The following is a 17,881-nucleotide window of genomic DNA, read 5'->3' on the forward strand; positions in this document are numbered from 1 at the left end:
GCTAGGAATTGCTATCAGCAAGGCAGGAACATGCTGTCTTCTGCCCTCGGAAACCTTGGCTTTCCTTCTGCCATATCAGTTCTGCTCAAAGCCTCAAGGACACACAGCATCTGGAAACAGGATGAAGCCAGTGTGTTCCTAAGTCCCCCACTGAGGGAGCAGGCAGGGCCAATACCATCAACACTCAGGAACCCTCCCCTTTGGAGTCTTGTGTCTGCCTTAAAAACCCCCAAAGCACTAAAGATTCTGGCTTCTACCGAAAAGTCTGTCCCCAGCTCAGTCAGTTTTATTTGGTTTTTTGTTTGTTTGTTTTTGTTTTGTGTTTCAAGACAGGGTTTCTCTGTGTAGCCTCGGTGGTCCTGGACTCGCTTTGTAGACCAGGCTGGCCTTGAACTCACAGGCATGTGCTACCACACCCAGCTCTCAGTCAGTTTTAAACCTATGACACCATCTATGCAACCTCTTGTCTCACAGTTTGAGTTCCTGTTTTTAATTGTTTGGTTTTCTTCTCCCCTGCCCCCCACCCCCCCCCCACACACACACACACATCCTGAGACAGGGTTTCTCTGTCTGGCCTTGGCTGTCCTGGATCCTGATCTGTAGGCCAGTCTGGCCTGCCTCTGCCTCCCTGAATACTAGGATTAAAGTCATGCTCTACTAGGCCCAGCTAATTGGTTTTTTGTTTGTTTGTTTGTTTGTTTGTTTGTTTTGGTTTTTGGTTTTTTTGAGACCGAGTTTCTCTGTGTACCTTGGCTGTCCTGGACTCACTTTTGTAGACCAGGCTGACCTTGAACTCACAGAAAAAGACAACTGAGGAAGAAAGGAAAAAGGTGGTAAGAACTAGACACCTCCCCTAAAGCCAGACTTCTAGAACATTCTCTATTTGAAGCCTCTTTATGCCTAAGAAATTGTCACATGACCCCAGGTATACCAGAACATAAATAAAACAGGTATACAAACATTTACTAATATGAAAATTTTCAGGGCCTGGTGGCACATGCCCTTAACCCCAGCACTTGGGAGGCAGAGGCAGGTGGATCGCTGTGAGTTCAAGGTCGACAGAGCAAGTCCAGGACAGCCAAGGCTACACAGAGAAACCCTGTCTCAAAAACAAAAAAAGAAAGAAATTTTAAAGAAGTTTGTTTTTTTTAAGTCACTGAAATTTTCAACATATTAAGGATGAACTAAATTGGTTCACTAATGAGATAGTTGTGCTAATATATTTTTACCTAAAGAATCAAATCTTGGGTCAGTGAGTGGGCTCAGTGGGTAATGATGCTTGCAGACAATCCTGATGACCTGAGTTTGATCCCCAGGGCTGGCGTGGTACATGGAGAAAACCAGCCACTACACGCTGTCCTCTGACTGTCACATGTATGTGTCGTGATGTGCATGTGTCCACAGACGTGCACACACACACGTGTGCACACAAATAAAGAAATGGAATAAAAACTTCTTTAAAAGCATCCGTTACATTTTGGCTGGAAATCTGGCACTGCAGGGCACTTAGCATCCCTGACAGTTTTCATCTTATCATATTTTCCTTTTCAATAATAAATGCCACTTCAGACGGCCACTTCATTTGAATACATAGTTTGCAAAGGCAGAAGTGTGTTTAGAGCCATTTCAGAAACCACTGGAAACTCAAGCGCTACACCAGGAATTCTAAGCAAGTGATTACTGTTCCTTTTGTGCCCCCACAGTCTCACATAAAATGGCTACTTAATTCCCAGAAAACTTTACAACGCTGCAGCCCTCTCTAAATTCTTCTTTGTGATTTAAAAAAAAAAAAAAGGCCTGATTCTATTTTTAATATTGGAGCACTGACAGATTTAAATCATCACCCCTCCCCCCCTCCAGCCTGACATCCACAGAAGCTGTACAAAAGGCTGGACACTGCTGCCCTGTCCCTGTGTAGGCTCTCCCACCCTGACCCACCCCCCAACTACAACACAGACCAAAGGCACGCCCATCGTCCACCCAACCTAAGTGGACCACTGAGGGTGCAATCCCTGTCGCCCCCTCCCTCCAGAAAGCCTCACCAAATAAGTACTGAGGCTTTTCATACTCTCTAGACACCCTGTGGCCCCATCAGCTAACTAACTGGGGGCAGGAAATTTAATTGCAACCTCCACGGGTGCAGTCTGAATGTGAGGTGTCCCACACACAGGTCCATGTGTTTGCACATGAGGTCCCTCACTGGGGATGATGTTTGGGAAGGCTGTGGAATTTTTGAGAAGGTGGGGCCTCGCTGGAGGAAGCCTCATCATCCTAGGGGTGGGCCCCTGCTTCCTGGTCTCTCTGCTTCCTGAGTGCTGATACAATGTGATCAGTCAGGTTCCTGCTCCTCCCGCCTGCCTTCCCTGCCTGCTGCTGTGTCTGCCCTGCTCAGACTTGTCCAGGAACTGTGAGTCAATGTAACATTGTTATGTCAGCCTATTTCAGTGACAGCATCAGAAACGAAACTAGAAGAGCACTGTGACTAGAAACACCTGAAACCACAGCTCCTATACTGGCCTGGTTATATCTAAAATACAGATATAATTAGATAGGATGCGGAGAGGTGGGTGCAACAGAAACAATGACAGCACTCCTGCGCGTTAGAAACCTCTCATAGAGATAAGTGGCTGTTACGTCCTCAGCCTGCAGTTCAGTTCAACACAGCTTATACGGAAGGATGGCTTGATGCCGTCTCCATGGCTATAACGAAACACCTGAGACTGGGTAGCCTACAAATAATAGAAATATATTTGATGTGTGGTCCTGGAGGCTGGAAAGTCTAAGAGCACAATGTGGCAGGTGCTCAGCGTCTGTTGGGGGGGGGGGCAGTGGGGGGGGGCAGTCGTGCTGTGTCAGGATACGGCAGAGGACACGGAGACACACAAGCAAACGCACTTGGATGGTCTCTCTTCCCCTTCTTAGAAATGTCATCATGGGGGCCCCACCCCCACCACCATGACCCCACGAACCCTAATCCCCGCTGCAGAGCTTCAAAGTATCAACAGCGTGACCTGAGGATTGACTTTCCAACACAAAAACTTCAGGAAGGGACCCCTGAAAACGCGGAAACTGGTTGCGCAATCCCCCCCCCCCCCAGAACAACGGAGTGTTCACGTGAGTAAAGGCAAGGCTCCGGCTTTCCTCCCTGGATGGATGAGACACAGCAGAGTCCCAGGAGGCACATGAGGGGCTCTCTCATCGTCACTTGTTGCTTTGGGGTTTTTTGGTTTTGTTTTTGTTTGGTTTTTGTTTTTGTTTCTTTTGAGACAAGGTTTCTCTGTGTAGCCTTCGCTGTCCTGGACTCACTTTGTAGACCAGGCTGGCCTCGAACTCACAGCGATCTACTTCTGCCTCCCAAGTGCTGGGATTAAAGGCCTACGCCACCACCGCCCCGGCTATCACTTGTTGCTAACGCAAGTCTCTGCACCACTTGGGAAAGACAAACAGACTCTTTCTTATTATCATTCAAAGTTAGCAGGACAGGGTTAACAGGTGGGCTAACAGGAAAAGTCACAAATGCTAAGATCCTTCAAATAGCACTTAGCTGTCCATCAAACCATAACGTTTACTCATGCAGAACACAAAGTGTCCTGTATCTTTTTAGCCACACCTAGACTCCTAAAGGTCAGAGCCATGAAAAACAGCCTTCCTCGCAGAGGGAGCTTATGAAACGAAAATGCCAAGTACTTACGCATCTTTAACTGCTCCTGTTGGACCTAGGGAGGGAAAAGAAAAAAAAAATTGTGTTAGTATAATAGTACTCCTGAAAATTAAGCCCCATACCTGATGGGTTGAAACAATCGTGGTGGGGGCAGAGGGGAGAGACAGACAGACAGACAGACAAGCAGGCAGAGACACTTTAGAATTTAATAATCCTTTAAACCATCACCGTAAAATTAAAAAATGAAAACAACCAGCGACAGGATATTTTGATGAGTTAAAAAAAAAAAGCAATCAATGCCTCAAAAGTGAGCAATTTCAGAGTCAAAACGAGCAGAGGATCTAGAAGAAAGACTAGAAAGAAATAACGTCCTTCTTAGTTGTATTCCTGGGAAGAGCGTGATCCCTGTTCCTTGTGTGGTGGGAGAGGGAACAACCAGAGATGTGAGAAACTCTGATCCTTAGAGTCTTACGAAGAAAACACGTCTTGAGACTACAGTTGCTGAAAGCATGGGAGGCGGTCACAGGACGGGAGGCATCCCGAAGTCGCTCGTCACAGAACTGGATAGCAACAAATAGAGTCTTCTCGCCAGTGTTTGTTTTTGTTTGGTTGGTTTTGGTTTTTCGAGACCGGGTCTCTCTGTGTTAGCAGCACTGGCTGTCCTGGACTCCCTTTGTAGACCAGGGTGGCCTCAAACTCACAGTGATCCCCCTGCCTCTGCCTCCCGAGTACTGGGATTAAAGGCGCGAGCCACCATGCCCAGCTTTTCTCTCCAGTGTTTGTCTAAATCATAATGTTCCAGAGTCTAGGGAATGGGAACACCCTGAACAGACAAAGGCAGCTTAGACGGCAACGCACAATCCCCTGTGTGGACCACGTTCTTTCAAAAGCTGCAGCGTGTTGTGTAATCAGCAACCATCAAGAACTCACCATCCAGCCGCGCTCGGTGGCGCATGCCTGTAATCCCAGCACTCCGAGAGGCAGAGGCGGGCGGATCTCTATGGGTTTGAGGCCAGTCTGGTCTACAAAACAAGTCCTGGACAGCCAAGGCTACACAGAGAACCCATCTCGGGGAAGGGTGTCGGGGAGAGGCACAACTCCCTATCGGCTGCACCTTGACTGCACCCGGCCCTGGACGCCATTAGAGCCCCTCCGTGCTGGGCTCTCTGCTGGTGAGCATCCATCCCAGCATGCTCAGCGGGAATGAGTGGTGGCCCCTGCCCCAAGAAGTCAGCCTCTCTTTCATTCTCTTAAGATATCTGTGCCCTACTGGAAAAGAGTTTAATATGTGTTTAATATGTGTTTAGTATGTGTTTAATAACTGCGGCTAGGGGAAGAGCCTAGCCACACTTCATCAAGAGCAGGCAGGCGTGTCAAGGGCCCCTCATTTTCAGAAGGGAAAGGAATCGCCATTCTGAGAAATGGTTACAACCAGGTTAGCTACGCAGGGTGGAGCAAATGTGGTCCTCCACACATGCTTCTTTTCAGAGGTTTTGGTTTTTGTTTGTTTGTTTTCCTTAAGATAATTGTGTAATGTTTGGAAATCTGTGACAAAATTATCAGAGTACATAGACATATAAAATGTAGGTTTTTAAACCCACCTTATCCTGAAAAAGTGTCAGATCATAAAACGATGAAAAATACAAGGGCCTCCTTTAGCATTTTAATCACGTCTTGTTTAATTACAATAAGCCAGATCAAATTTGTAATCTAATTTGTGTCCAAAAAGAAAAAATGCTTGAATAGAATTATTTAGATAGTGTATGTGGGGGGGGAGTGGGGGGGGGTTGAATCCTACTTGCTTTAAACTGTGTTTGCAAGTCATTTGATTTCCAATTTATTTAACAAACATTCAGAGCGGGGCACTGACTTCTCAGTGGGCACCAGAGATACATCAGCTCAGCTAAAAAGCAAAGCAAAACAAAAGAATAAAACCCTTCATTTTCTGCCAGACTGCCTCTGCCCTATTTAAACAGCATTTGTGAGCTAAGGTCAATGGTCCTAGAAGAAATGAGAGACAAGGGGTGGGGCTGGAGAGATGGATGGCTTAACATTAAGACCACTTGTAGGCCTCATGGAGGACCCGGCTCAGTCACCTGCATCCGCATGCTGGTTCACAAACATCAGTAACTCCAGTTCCTGGGAATCCCACACCTTACATGGGGTAAGCACAGTGAATGCGCGCACGCACGCGCGCGCGCACACACACACTCGGGCAACACACTCAAATACAAAATAAAATCAAAATCTTCTTTAAATTGTTTTAAAGAAATGGAGGGAGACGGACGTGGCGGCACACGCCTGTAATCCCAGCACTTGAGAGGCAGAGGCAGGTGGATCGCTGTGAGTTCGAGGCCAGGCTGGTCTATAAAGCGAGTCCAGGACAGCCAAGGCTACACAGAAAGACCTTGTCTCGAAAAAACAAAACAAAACAAACAAACAAAAAAAGAAATGGAGGAAGGTGACAGTGTCTTATATGGAAGAGCTCCACCTATAGGAGAAGGACCATTTCTTTCTGAAGGTAACTGTATCTTTAAGGAGATTGAGTTGTTCACCTTAGAAGTTTTACCTTCCACTTTACACTTCAGCCTGAAAGCCGGCCACATAAAAATGCGCTGCAAACTCCATCAAGCCAAATATTCTATTTTTAATCCACTCCTGGGGTGCCACCGAGATTTGATCGGTCTTTTTCCCCTTGGCTTTTAAAACCCTTGGCATCTCCTGTGTGGGCAGCATTGCTAGGACCTTTTTACACAGAGATTCTTGGTCAGGAAGGTCCTTCAGCAGCTTTGGAGGGGGTGGGGGTAGAGGGTGGGGGATGGGGTGGGGGGGGGATGGAGGGTAGGGGTGGGGGTGGGGGCTGGTGTCCAAAAGGCCCAACCACGAGAAGCCTGAGACTCTAAAGTGTTCTCCCCAACATCCAGGAACCCATTCTAGCTCCCGGGGAGAGCGGGCAGCCACAGCATCCTTCCGCTAGTGACCGCGTTCGCCCTCCCCCACCCAGTCTCTGTCTTCTCTAGTCTCACAAGGATGTATTTTTGAGATAAAAGTTCCGAGGAGCCCAGACTGGCTTCCACCTCTTGAGCTGAGGATGGCACTGAAACGCCAGGTCCCTCCACCTCCACCTCCCGCACAGCGCCTGGATTACAAGCATTCGCACCGCCACGGCCAGAGAGTAATACTTCTTGCTAGACTGAGGACCCGGTCAGACCACCTAATATCACCTCCCTGCCTCAAAATCCTTCACTTGGCTATAGGTACAAAAAGGGGGGGACATTCAGACATGGTGGGGGTCAGGGCAGGGGTACCCTTTCTAAGGAACACCATTCAATCCATGACAACATCTTGCTCCTGTCCTTCCTCTCCTTTCACACACACACACACACACACACACACACACACACACACACACTCACACACACACACACACACACACACACTCACACACACACACACACACACAGTCTACCACCGAGCCCCACCCACTGAGCCCCCCTTCTCCCTTTCTAAACGAATAGCATACGTTTTCACATAAGAAAAAAAAAAATAAAACCAAACCTCTAGTACAACTTTCACAAACCTCTCTTCTTAAAGTAGAAGCGCTCAGAACCCTAAATACCTTTGGTACTTATGGAACATGATGAGGGCATGCTGAATGCCGCACTCTGTTCTCTGAAAGGAAAATCCTGCTGAGAACTGTGTAAACATCTCCAGGCCGCTTGGCGTCCTCTTTCGTTTTAACACTTCGCTCCGGCCCCCTCCAGGAACGGTACTAAATCTAGTTCACAGTCTCAATCTGGCCAGGACAAGTGAAACACCAGCTCACGAATTCAAAACAATGGTTTTGAGGTGGGGTTTTTTTTTTTAGAAGCCAGTTTGGGGGGGGGGGGCAGGAAATTACAGATTCATAAGCCATGTTTCTTCCAATAATGTAGTGAAAATTTCAGGTCAGTGTGTCCTAGAAACTAGACAATTATGTCGATGAGTGTGGATGCTCTCACAGAAGAACGCCTTGACTCTTAGCTGGCCTTAAATGCTTTAACTTTAGATTGGCAAGGAAGGGGGGAAAAAAAGATGGGGCTAGGGGGTAAGAACGCTTGCTGCAGACCACATAAAAGCCGGGCACGGACACACATGCCTGCAACCCCAGCATTGGGGACTGAGGCTGGTGGATCCTGGGAGCTTGCTGGACGGCCAAGGTGACCACTGGAAAAAGGTAGAGAATGGTACTGTGGGATACCTGGTGACTTCCTCTGCCTCCCGTACAGCACGTACGCACACGTGCAGGCACATACGCGCATGCGCACATACACGCACGCACGCACGCATGCTCGCACGAGCACACACACACACACCAAAGGCTGCGAGATAAGGTAAAACAAGAACGTTTAGCTGCTGTAACATAAGTTCATCCACGGCCATCCATGGAAAGTCCCTCATGGTGGAACTGACTGACTCCACAGGAAACCGTTAGGGGCCCCTCACGTGGTCTGAGTGCCGGCTCTGAGGAGACAGAATGGTTGGCGTGAATGATGGAAGAGCATCATGATTCTGCCTGTCTGAGGAGGTAACCAGTTCTTCTTCATTCCCCGCCTTTCCAAGAGCACGCAGGTCTCCCATCCTGCCTACCTTTTTCTCCCAACGGGCCGCACCCTCCTTCCTGGTACCTAGGCCACACAGTTGACTGGGTCGCTCATCTCCCTCCTCCCCCACTCGCGCCTGCATCCCTCCTCAGCCCATCTTCCGGGTCTGACTACAGGACCTCCACCCGCCTAGGCCCAGGCACTTTTGGTGCCTCAAAGGCTCCATTATCATCTTTGAGTCAAGACCTTTCCATGAGCACACATTTTCTGTGGCTCACACTTTCTGTGGCTCATACTTTCTGTGGCTCACACTTTCTGTGGCACACACTTTCTGTGGCTCACACTTTCTGTGGCACACACTTTCTGTGGCTCACACTTTCTGTGGCACACACTTTCTGTGGCTCATGCTCCCTTCAATGTCATGGTAAACGCCTTTCCCTGCGGGTCACTAACAGTGCAAGTGCATCCAGCACTTCCAATGGAGGAGGATCTGTTTTCTTCTCTTTTTTTCTTTCTTTCTTTATTATTATGTACAGTGTTCTGCCTGCATGTACACCTGCAGGCCAGAAGAGGGCACCAGATCTCATTATAGATGGTCATGAGCCACCTTGTGGCTGCTGGGAATTGATCTCAGGACCTTTGGAAGAGCAGCCCAGTGCTCTTAACCTCTGAGCCATCTCTCCAGCCCCAGAGGCACTGTTTTCAACAGTGAGGAACACTAACTCATTCTTACGAAGATTGGGTTATTATCGCTCTGTGTTAAAGCAGAGGAAATACACCACAGACACCTTATGCAGGTTGTCCAAGGTCACAGCAGATGAACAGCAAATGCAGGGCTCCCTTGGGCTCCCAAACCCACACTATCCATGCTGGGGTGCCTCTCCCCCAACCAACACCATCTCTATTTCTGTCCCATCACACACACACACAAAAAAAAAAAAAAAAAAAAAAAAAACAAGGGACCCAGCCAAGGCAGGCTTTTCACTGCCTATACATGTCCCATGGTCACTTGTCTCCAGAACGCCATAGGACACTATAGATGTCCTCCAGCTAACAGTGGGGTTCAGCAGTAAAACTCTTGCCTAGCATACAGGAAGCCAGGGGACTGATTTCTGAACCCCCTACACCTTTAAGAAGCCAAGAGGCAAAAACTGCCCTTCCAAATTCTATTTATTCGCATTTTACAGATGCTTCTAAAGCAATCGGGTCCCACTTTGAGAGCAAGCTTTCCTGACTGTTAACGGCTTCGGCTCATTTTCCCAATTACTTCGCCAGTCACAGTGTGCTCACACAATTTAGAACTTCATTTTCCAACTTATTTGTTTCCCAAACATACTCATTCTTTCAAACAAATATTTTTAGAAAGCTTAAAAAAAAATCCATTAAAAGTTTTGAGATTGGGACTGTGGGGCAGGAGGCGTTGTGTGCAGGGAGGGGCGGGGGGGGCGGGGCTCGGCAGATGGCCTTCCAAGCACAAGGCCCTGGGTCTGGATCCCCGTGACCCATGTGAAAGCCAGGCACAGCAGCACAGGCCTGGAAGCCCAGTATCTGTCGGGGAGCAGAGCTGGGGGTTCCCGAAAGGCAGTCTAGCTGAAACTGGAACCCCAGGTTCAGTAAGAGACATCTTAAAAGGTAAGGTGGAGGGGCTGGAGAGAGGGCTCAGCAGTTAAGGGCACTGACTGCTCTTCCAGAGGTTCTTGAGTTCAATTCCCGGCACCCACATGGTGGCTCACAACCATCTGTAGTGTAATCTGATGCAGGTGTGCATGCAGGCAGAACACTGTATACATAATAATAAATAACTTTTTTTAAAAAGGTAAGGTGGAGCCACACACCTTTAATTCCAGCACTTGGGAGCCAGGCAGATCGCTGTGAGTTCAAGGCCAGCCTGGTCTACAAAGCAAGTCTAGGACAGCCAAGGCTACACACAGAGAGAAACCCTGTCTCGAAAAACCAAAAAAAAAAAAAAAAAAAAAAAGGTTGGTGGAACTCAGTAAAGGAAGACTCCAAACATTTGGCCACCATACCTGTGTACACACACACACACACACACACACACACAGAGAGAGAGAGAGAGAGAGAGAGAGAGAGAGAGAGAGAGGGATTGATTGAAATTGTTTAAGTTTGGAAACTGGCCTAGAGGCCAGGGGTACCGCTATGAATAAAATATAAGGGGCTCTCAGGAGGATATCCCATGGGGAGGCAAACACATGAGACAAAGAATGACAAAATACGCCAGGCAGGGTGGCAAACACCTTAAATCCCAGCACTCAAGAGGGAGAGGCAGGCAGATCGTTGTGAGTTCAAGGCCAGCCTGATCTACAAAGAGAGTTCCAGAACAGCCAGGGTTATTACATAGAGAAACCCTGTCTGGGAAAAAAAGAAAAAGAAAAAAGAAAAAAAAAATGATGAAACAGAAGCTCTCCAGCAAAATGTGCCTCAGAGAGGAAACAGCTCAGAGGCTTACAGAGCATAAGGAAGGTGCTATGGCCTTTCCGGCATGAGGGGCAGTAGGAAGGAGTGAGGCAAGACAGAAACGGCCACTTTGATGACATCAAACTCTTTTACCGTTTCCCACCAGGCACGGGCTGATGCTAAGCCGGGCAGCCCTCTCTTCAACACTATCTGCAGACACCAGTCAAGGCTGGACCTTTGTGGTTATGTTAAGGGGAATACAATTACTCCGCTAGTTGAGGGCAATTTGATAACTAATCTAAATAATTGGGCCCCAAAGCATTATATTAACTCCCCGGGGGAACGCTGATAAATAAGGCAATTGCTAAGCTCCTCCCCTTCTGACTACTGTTTCTATCCAAGTCGGAGCATTGTGACAATAAACCGCCCACAGAATTAAGGCCAGATGCTTGCCCATTCATTACCTATCTCTGGTGAAAATTACAACTAACAGATTCAAATATGACGTGCCAAATGCTTCTAAAATAGTCGGCACTGAGAGTGACCTGACAGATATCTGGGAATGCTGGGACTTTTTCTTCATGTATGTGTGTGTGTGTGTGTGTGTGTGTGTGTGTGTGTGTGTGTGTACACGTGCATGCATGTGTTATATATTATGTGTATGGGTTCACAGGCATGTGAAAAGCCCCTGGTTGACATCAAATGTCTTCCTCAGTCTCTCTCCACTTTATTCATTGAGCCTAGCCAGACTTGGCTTAACCCCAGCATGGAGCTGGAGGGGGAAGGGGAGAGGGGAGGGGGGAGAAGGGAGGGGAGAGGAGAGGGGGGTTCTGTGCAAAGATAGAAGGCACAATGGGGTTTCCATTCAGTGAGAAACTTTGACTTTCAAAAAAAAAAAAGTGGAGAATGACAGTAGGAAAGGGAGCACTAGAGTCACAGGTGGCCGCCACACCCACCCAGCACAGCCCACACACCCACGTGACAAGTGCTCTAACCACCCAGCCATCTCCCCAGGCTCCCACTGGGATGTTTAAGAAATTTTCTGACTCTCATAAAAAAGGGATTTTCCCGGCTTATATTCCAAACGCTCACTTAACAGTGTACACCTGTGTGACCTGTGCGTGTGAGTGGACACCCTCCTCTCAGTGCTTGTGGAGGTCAGAGGTCAACCTCAGGAGTCATCCATCTCTGTTCACGGGATCTCTCTCTGGCCTGGGACGGACCAAGTAAGCTGGAGGGCAGCAAGCCGCAGTGTTCCTTCTGCCCCCTCCTCCCCAGCCCCACCCCCCAGCCCCCACCCCCAGCCCCCTGTGCTGGGATGCTTTGTTTAGGGTTCTCAGGATCAGTCACAGGTCCTCAGTGATTGCAAGGCAAGCCCTTTATCAACTGAGCCATCCTCAGCCCTGTGTGTACATTTTTTCCCTTTCCTTTCCTTTCTTTCTTTTTTTTTTGGGGGGGGGTGAGAGGGAGGAGGTTTCCGAGATAGGGTTTCTCTGTGTAGCCTTAGCTGTCCTGGACTCGCTTTGTAGAACAGGCTGGCCTCAAACTCACAGCGATCCACCTGCCTCTGCCACCCGAGTGCTGGGATTAAAGGCGTGCGCCACCATGCGCGGCTTCCTTTCCTTTTATTTATTTGGAGACAAGATCTCACCACATAATCCTGGGCTAATCTAGACCTTGTTATGTAGCCCAGGATAGCCTCAAAATCACAGAGATTCACTTGCCTCCTCTTCTGCCTCCTAAATGCTAGGATTAAAGGAATGTAACACTATGCCTGGCCCTCTCTGTGATTTTTATTTTATTTTTTTAAGGGACTGGGTAACCCCATGGACTTCAATCTTTACCTCCAGAGAGAAGAGCTAGAGGACAAAGGGCAGGGGCACCCCAAAGCTCTCTGTATTGGAATAAATATCCAAACACTTCCAAACAGAGTGCTTTCCACAGCTGTTTTTCTGAAGAAATGTGCTAAAACATCACAAAAACAGAAAACACAAGCAGCCGGGTTCTGTGGCTCTACGCTGGGAAACAATCAAATTCCCGCAGAGAGAAAATGCTCCTAGCAAAATATTAAAATGAGCCGTTCCTAAGAGTCCCTGGGAAAGGCTAGAGCCCAGCGCGTGGGAGACTAGGGCAACCAGATCTGCTGCCAATTTTAAATAAGTAAATGGGTGGCCTGCGGATAACACGCACAGAGAAACAAGGAGTTGGAGAGCCTGCACTATGGACCGGTGGGGGAGGGGAGGGAGGGCCGCTACCGCTCCACTCCTCCTCCAGGAAGCCCTCCCTGATGAGCCCTGCCATATAGGTGTTCTTGGTGTATTCTACCTTACGCTGCGCGGCAATCGCTCTCACACACTCAGCCTTCCACGTTTAGCTCCTCAAGAGCCGGAAAGCTGGACTCTATTCTCTCGTCGTCTCTTGATGGCAGCCCTACCTGTGTCCTATGGTGGGGGGCACGGGGCGGGGGAGGGTCCTGCACAGAGGGGTCAGCTTGAGGTCAAGGGCACAAGGGAGCCTGTACAGTGAAAGGGCTACATGTGTCTCTTTCTTCACGGCCATGGGTCCTGGGACTCCAGTTTGTCCACTACTGTGGCATAGAGAATCATGTGAGCTCAGGCCCACGGCAGCACGGCAGGCTGTGAGACGAGCCAAGTTCACAAGGCTACAGCCGAGAAAGGCGGTGGTCCAGGTAGCTGGGAAAGGAGGGAGATAATTGCCTAGGTATGCCTGAATATGCAGCGAATGAAATGGGGTTTATCTGAGGCTAGCCCTATCTACACAGCAAGTCCCAGGTCAGCCAGGGACACATAGTGCGACTGTTTCAAAAACAAATAAATAATCACAATAGAGTTTATAATGGTGATTTTCAGGCCTGTTGAGACAGAAGTAGATTCGTCATTTTTCTTGTAGGAAAAATATTCACAGACAGCACCTTCTTTTCAACGTACTAATAGCTTTTTTTTTTTCCGTGCAGTATGGTAATCTCATTTTACAGAGTGTCTCCCTTCACTCTCTGGTTTGGAGTTTCACACAGGCCCTAGGAAACAGGGTACATCCAATTATCCACCACAACATAGATAAATGAACCAGAGCTCAGAAAAGCAGGGCGAAAATGCCCACGGCAACACACAGCCCCAACAGAAGCCTGAGCCGCCCGGCCAAGGTCATCGGCTCTCCCTCACCTCTCTTTGCCTTTCTAATCATTTTCTTCTTCTTCTTTTTTTTTTTTCCCCCAGTGTGGCGACTGAAAAGTATATAATATTGAAAGCAAGACTCCTGGGTCATTTTAGAAGCTGTGCTCGGTTTATCCCCAGAGGTCCGGGACAGCATCGTCTATTGGGAGAACCTCACAGGCTTGGGATGGGTCTGCAGCCTGGTCGTTAGAGACGGAGGTACTGAAATCACAGCTCACGGTTGGGAACAGATTCATCTCTGGGGGGGGGGGGGGGGAGGCATTCCTTTCTTGCCCTTCTCGCTCTCATCTTGATGCATTCCCTTCCGGAAAATAAAAATTCCGACCACCAGCTGGCAGACAGAAAACAACAATGGCCAGATCCTGAAAGCAGCTGCCAGCTGGACACACAGGCTGGGGGGATAATTTGGGAACGACTCCTCAAAGCCAAGGGCGAGAGCCTGGTTAGAGACGATGCAGACACGCCCGCTCACGGTTGCCTGCTCCTTCCCGGTTTACAGGACAAACTCCCTACCCCTGCTCTCTCTGAAAACGTCAAGTAATTTTTAGCAAAGAGCAAGCCAGAGAACAGCGTGCTCTCGCACGACGTCCTTCACAAACAAAAGCGAGCATTAAGGACGTGCACTTTGAGAGATCTTTTTCAGTGTAACCGTATTTCCATTTACCCCATGAGAGATCTACTCAGGAAAGGAAGGGGGGAAAAGTCAACTGAATACTTACAGAGGATCTTTTTTTTTTTTTTTTTTGCCCCAAGAAATAAGATTCTTTCCTCCTCCTCCTCTTCTTCCTCCATCTCCCCTCCTCCGTCTTCTCCTCTTCCTCTTTCTTCAGGTACAGCTCTGGCTTACATGGAACTCCCCATATAGACCAAGATGGCCGTGAAACTTGTAGTAAACTTCCTGGCCCTGTCTCCTGAGTGTAGGATTACAGGCACAGATCACCAAGACTCAGACTTGCAGAAGAAATCTGATTGTTTGCTTCTTTGTTTGGGTTGTGTTTTCTGTCGTTGTTGTTTTTTGTTTGGTTGTTTGGGTTTTTGTTTGTTTGTTTGTTTTTTTCGGTTTTTCGAGACAGAGTTTCTCTGTGTAGCCTTGGCTGTCCTGGACTCACTTTGTAGACCAGGCTGGCCTCGAACTTACAGAGAAATGCGCCTGCCTTTGCCTCCAGAGTGCTGGGATTAAAGGTGTGCACCACCACCGCCCGCCCGGCATTGTTTGTTTGATTTTTAAGATAGCTTGAGCTCACTATGAAGTGAGGAACCACTGAGGATGGTCTTGAACTTCTGACTCTCCTGTGTGGTATTACAGACCCATAAACCGTGTCCAGTCTACTAGACGCTGGAGATAAAATTCCTATGTTTGTGTGTCCTAGGCAGGTACTCTACCAACTAAGCCATGTGTCCAGGCCTGAAATACAGTTTCTAGACTGCTTGGCCACACTACCACCGAAATGTAATTTGTACATTAACATTTCAAAACTACCTAATCACCACTCTGAATTCCACTTAACCAAGGTACGTCTCCTTCTATTCCCACATTTGACAGGTGATCTGTTAATAAAAATATAAGGGCTGGAGAGATGGCTCAGAGGTTAAGAGCGCTGACTGCTCTTCCAGAGGTCCTGAGTTCAATTCCCAGCAACCACATGGTGGCTCATAACCATCTATAATGAGATCTGGTGCCCTCTTCTGGTGTGCAGGCCAAACATGGTATACATAATAAATAAATAAATAAAATTTTTTTTAATGTAAAAGCATGGGACTGAACTAGCAGCTCAGCAGTTAGGAGCATTTCCTGTTCTTGCAGAAAATGCAGGTGTTGGTTCCCAGCACCAACATGGTGGCTCACAGCTGCTTGTAACTCGTATCTGGGGGATATGATGCCCTCTTGTGGCATTCCTGGGCACCTCCATGCGCACAGCACTAAACTTCCTCCACTCTTAAGGAAATCTGTTACGGATCATTCTTCAATTTTTTATTTTGTTTTAATATTCTCAACCTTTTTTTCTTTCTTTCTTTTTTAGCCAAGCACATGTGCAATATGCTATACAGAACCACAGAACCCGGGACCTGCACACAAACAACCGGTGAGGCTGATTTCCATGTAGCAATGCAACACGGCCACTCTGTAGCTTGAATCCTGCCCTTGCTCACATCTGCATATGATGCTAACTAAGCTGAGTCGCGCTATATGCATCTAAGAGCTTTGTTTCCCAGGGGCACATCCCAAACACAGACCTTAATTCAAGACAGTGAAGGTCCCCTAGAACGGATAAACTTTCCCTGGGCCCAGACTCCCAGGTGTTCTAGTCATGGCTCTTGAAACAGACTTAATACCGCAAGTATGACACCGACTGCCAAAAAAAAAAAAAAAAAAAAAAGATAGACCCATGATCTGGGCAGATTTCCACGATGGCTTCCATTGTGCAAAGATTAAAAGTTTAGCCAGGTTTGGTGTCCCAGGCCTTTCATCCCAACCCATGGAGAAGGCTGATCCAGGAGAGGCAAGTTTAAGGCCAGCCTCAGCAACGGGATGAGTTCAGGCCAAGCCTGGGCAATTCAGTGAGACCCGATCTCAAAATAAAAAGCAAGACAGGGAATCCTGTCCAGTGGCCGAAGTCCTGCCGAGCATGCACAGTAATCCGGCCCCCGGTTCATACCTGAGTACATCAATCAATCACAAAAATAACTGCCAGGCATTATGGGAGGTGACAGCTCGAGGTTTCAGTATGACTAGCAGAGCACCCACATCAGCCTGGCAAACACTGCAGGAACAGACTGCTGTTTACACTTGCTGCTTAGGGTGGGCTGCGGCATCTGGCTGAACTCGGCTACAGGAGCTAGGGAAGCCTGTCCGAAAGGATGCTAACATACGTCAGCAGAGAACACCCCCAAACAAATCTGATGTAAGCTAGTTTAATCGGAAGAGCTGAATCTCACAATAAGTTACTGGATACAAACCCTAGCTTAGCCAGGGAAATCTAGAAGCCCAGCCCTGCCAATCAACGAAATGAAGTCGTGCACAGGCAAGTTTGGCTATATTTTCAAGTGAAACTGTATCAATAGAGGGGCCAATACCCATGCCCTATGGCGCAAATCTGAGCATCTAGCTACCACAGCTTGTCAGTGAGAGCCGAAGCGCGCAGCAGCCGGGTGGGTCTTAAGTAAGCAGAGCCACACAGATGCGATTCAAGAGCCCTTGCAGGCTCCGGTTCCCAACCCACTGGCGCACGGCCCCACCCCCATCTCCAGAAAAGTCCTGACTTGCTCGGCTGCACTTTTCCGGGCGCAGGGTCTGGGAGTCAAAGGGGCGGGGGCGGGGGAGCGAGGCTTGGATGCGCGCCAGTGGAAAGGGATGTAAGGGACCAGAGACAGGTCCCGAAAATCCTGGTCCCCCCACAGCGGTGCAGAGCCAGGTTGCAGGATCCAGACGACAGTCCTTCCCGCTAAATCCGGGCGTGACCGCCCCCGCACGGGGCACTGGCTCCCTCCCGGTCTTTCCAGAAGCAGACGAAAGGCTCCAGTCTCGAGAACGAGGATGGGGCGAGGGAACTGCGCCCCCCACCCACCCCACCCCACCCCATCCCCCGCTGCCGCCACATCTCCCGAGGGACCCACGCCCCGCAGCCCCCCGCCCCCCCGCAGCCCCCCCCCCGCTTACCTCGGCCAGCGCCCGCGCTGGTGGCAGTGGAGTTCCCGCAACCCATCAAGCCGCCCGCGGGGAAGCCGCGCTCTGAAGCTTGCCGCGGCCGCAGGTCCCGGAGGCGGAGACCCCGAGGGAGGCGGTGCGCGGGACCTGGGACAGCCCTAGCCCCGCCCTGCGCGGGGACCCCCTATAGACCCACCCATCACCGCGGCAACCACGGCACCAACCAATCCGCAGCCTCCAGAGCTCTCCTCGGCCCGGCATTGGTGCTGGTTCAGAGGGGGCGGGAGTTTAAAGTAGGGTTAGGGAGGGGGCAGGCCAAGGCCGCAGGCAGGGTCCGCAGCAGGGCCCTGGAGTACGTGGAATAAGCGGTGCTCGCCCTCCT

General features: G+C 49.1%; 1 protein-coding gene across 2 annotated transcripts in view; it reads right to left on the minus strand.

Annotated features, from left to right (window-relative positions):
- LOC311605627 (overexpressed in colon carcinoma 1 protein homolog) overlaps window positions 1-17,680 on the minus strand; it is a 35,988-nt gene extending 18,308 nt beyond the window's left edge. Inside the window, exons 1-2 of one of the 2 annotated variants that reach the window (XM_084796323.1) lie at window positions 17,512-17,680; window positions 3,692-3,716 (exon numbers count right to left, since the gene is read on the minus strand). In XM_084796323.1, the coding sequence (XP_084652449.1) occupies window positions 3,692-3,716; window positions 17,512-17,557 (71 nt within the window). In that variant the 5' untranslated portion in view covers window positions 17,558-17,680. The remainder of the gene's footprint in view (window positions 1-3,691; window positions 3,717-17,511) is intronic. The other variant, XM_084796324.1, reaches the window with a different exon arrangement.
- Between the last annotated feature and the right edge of the window lie 201 nt (window positions 17,681-17,881).

This window comes from Acomys minous (genome assembly GCF_964271855.1).
Source record: "Acomys minous genome assembly, chromosome: 9".
NCBI lineage: Eukaryota > Metazoa > Chordata > Mammalia > Rodentia > Muridae > Acomys > Acomys minous.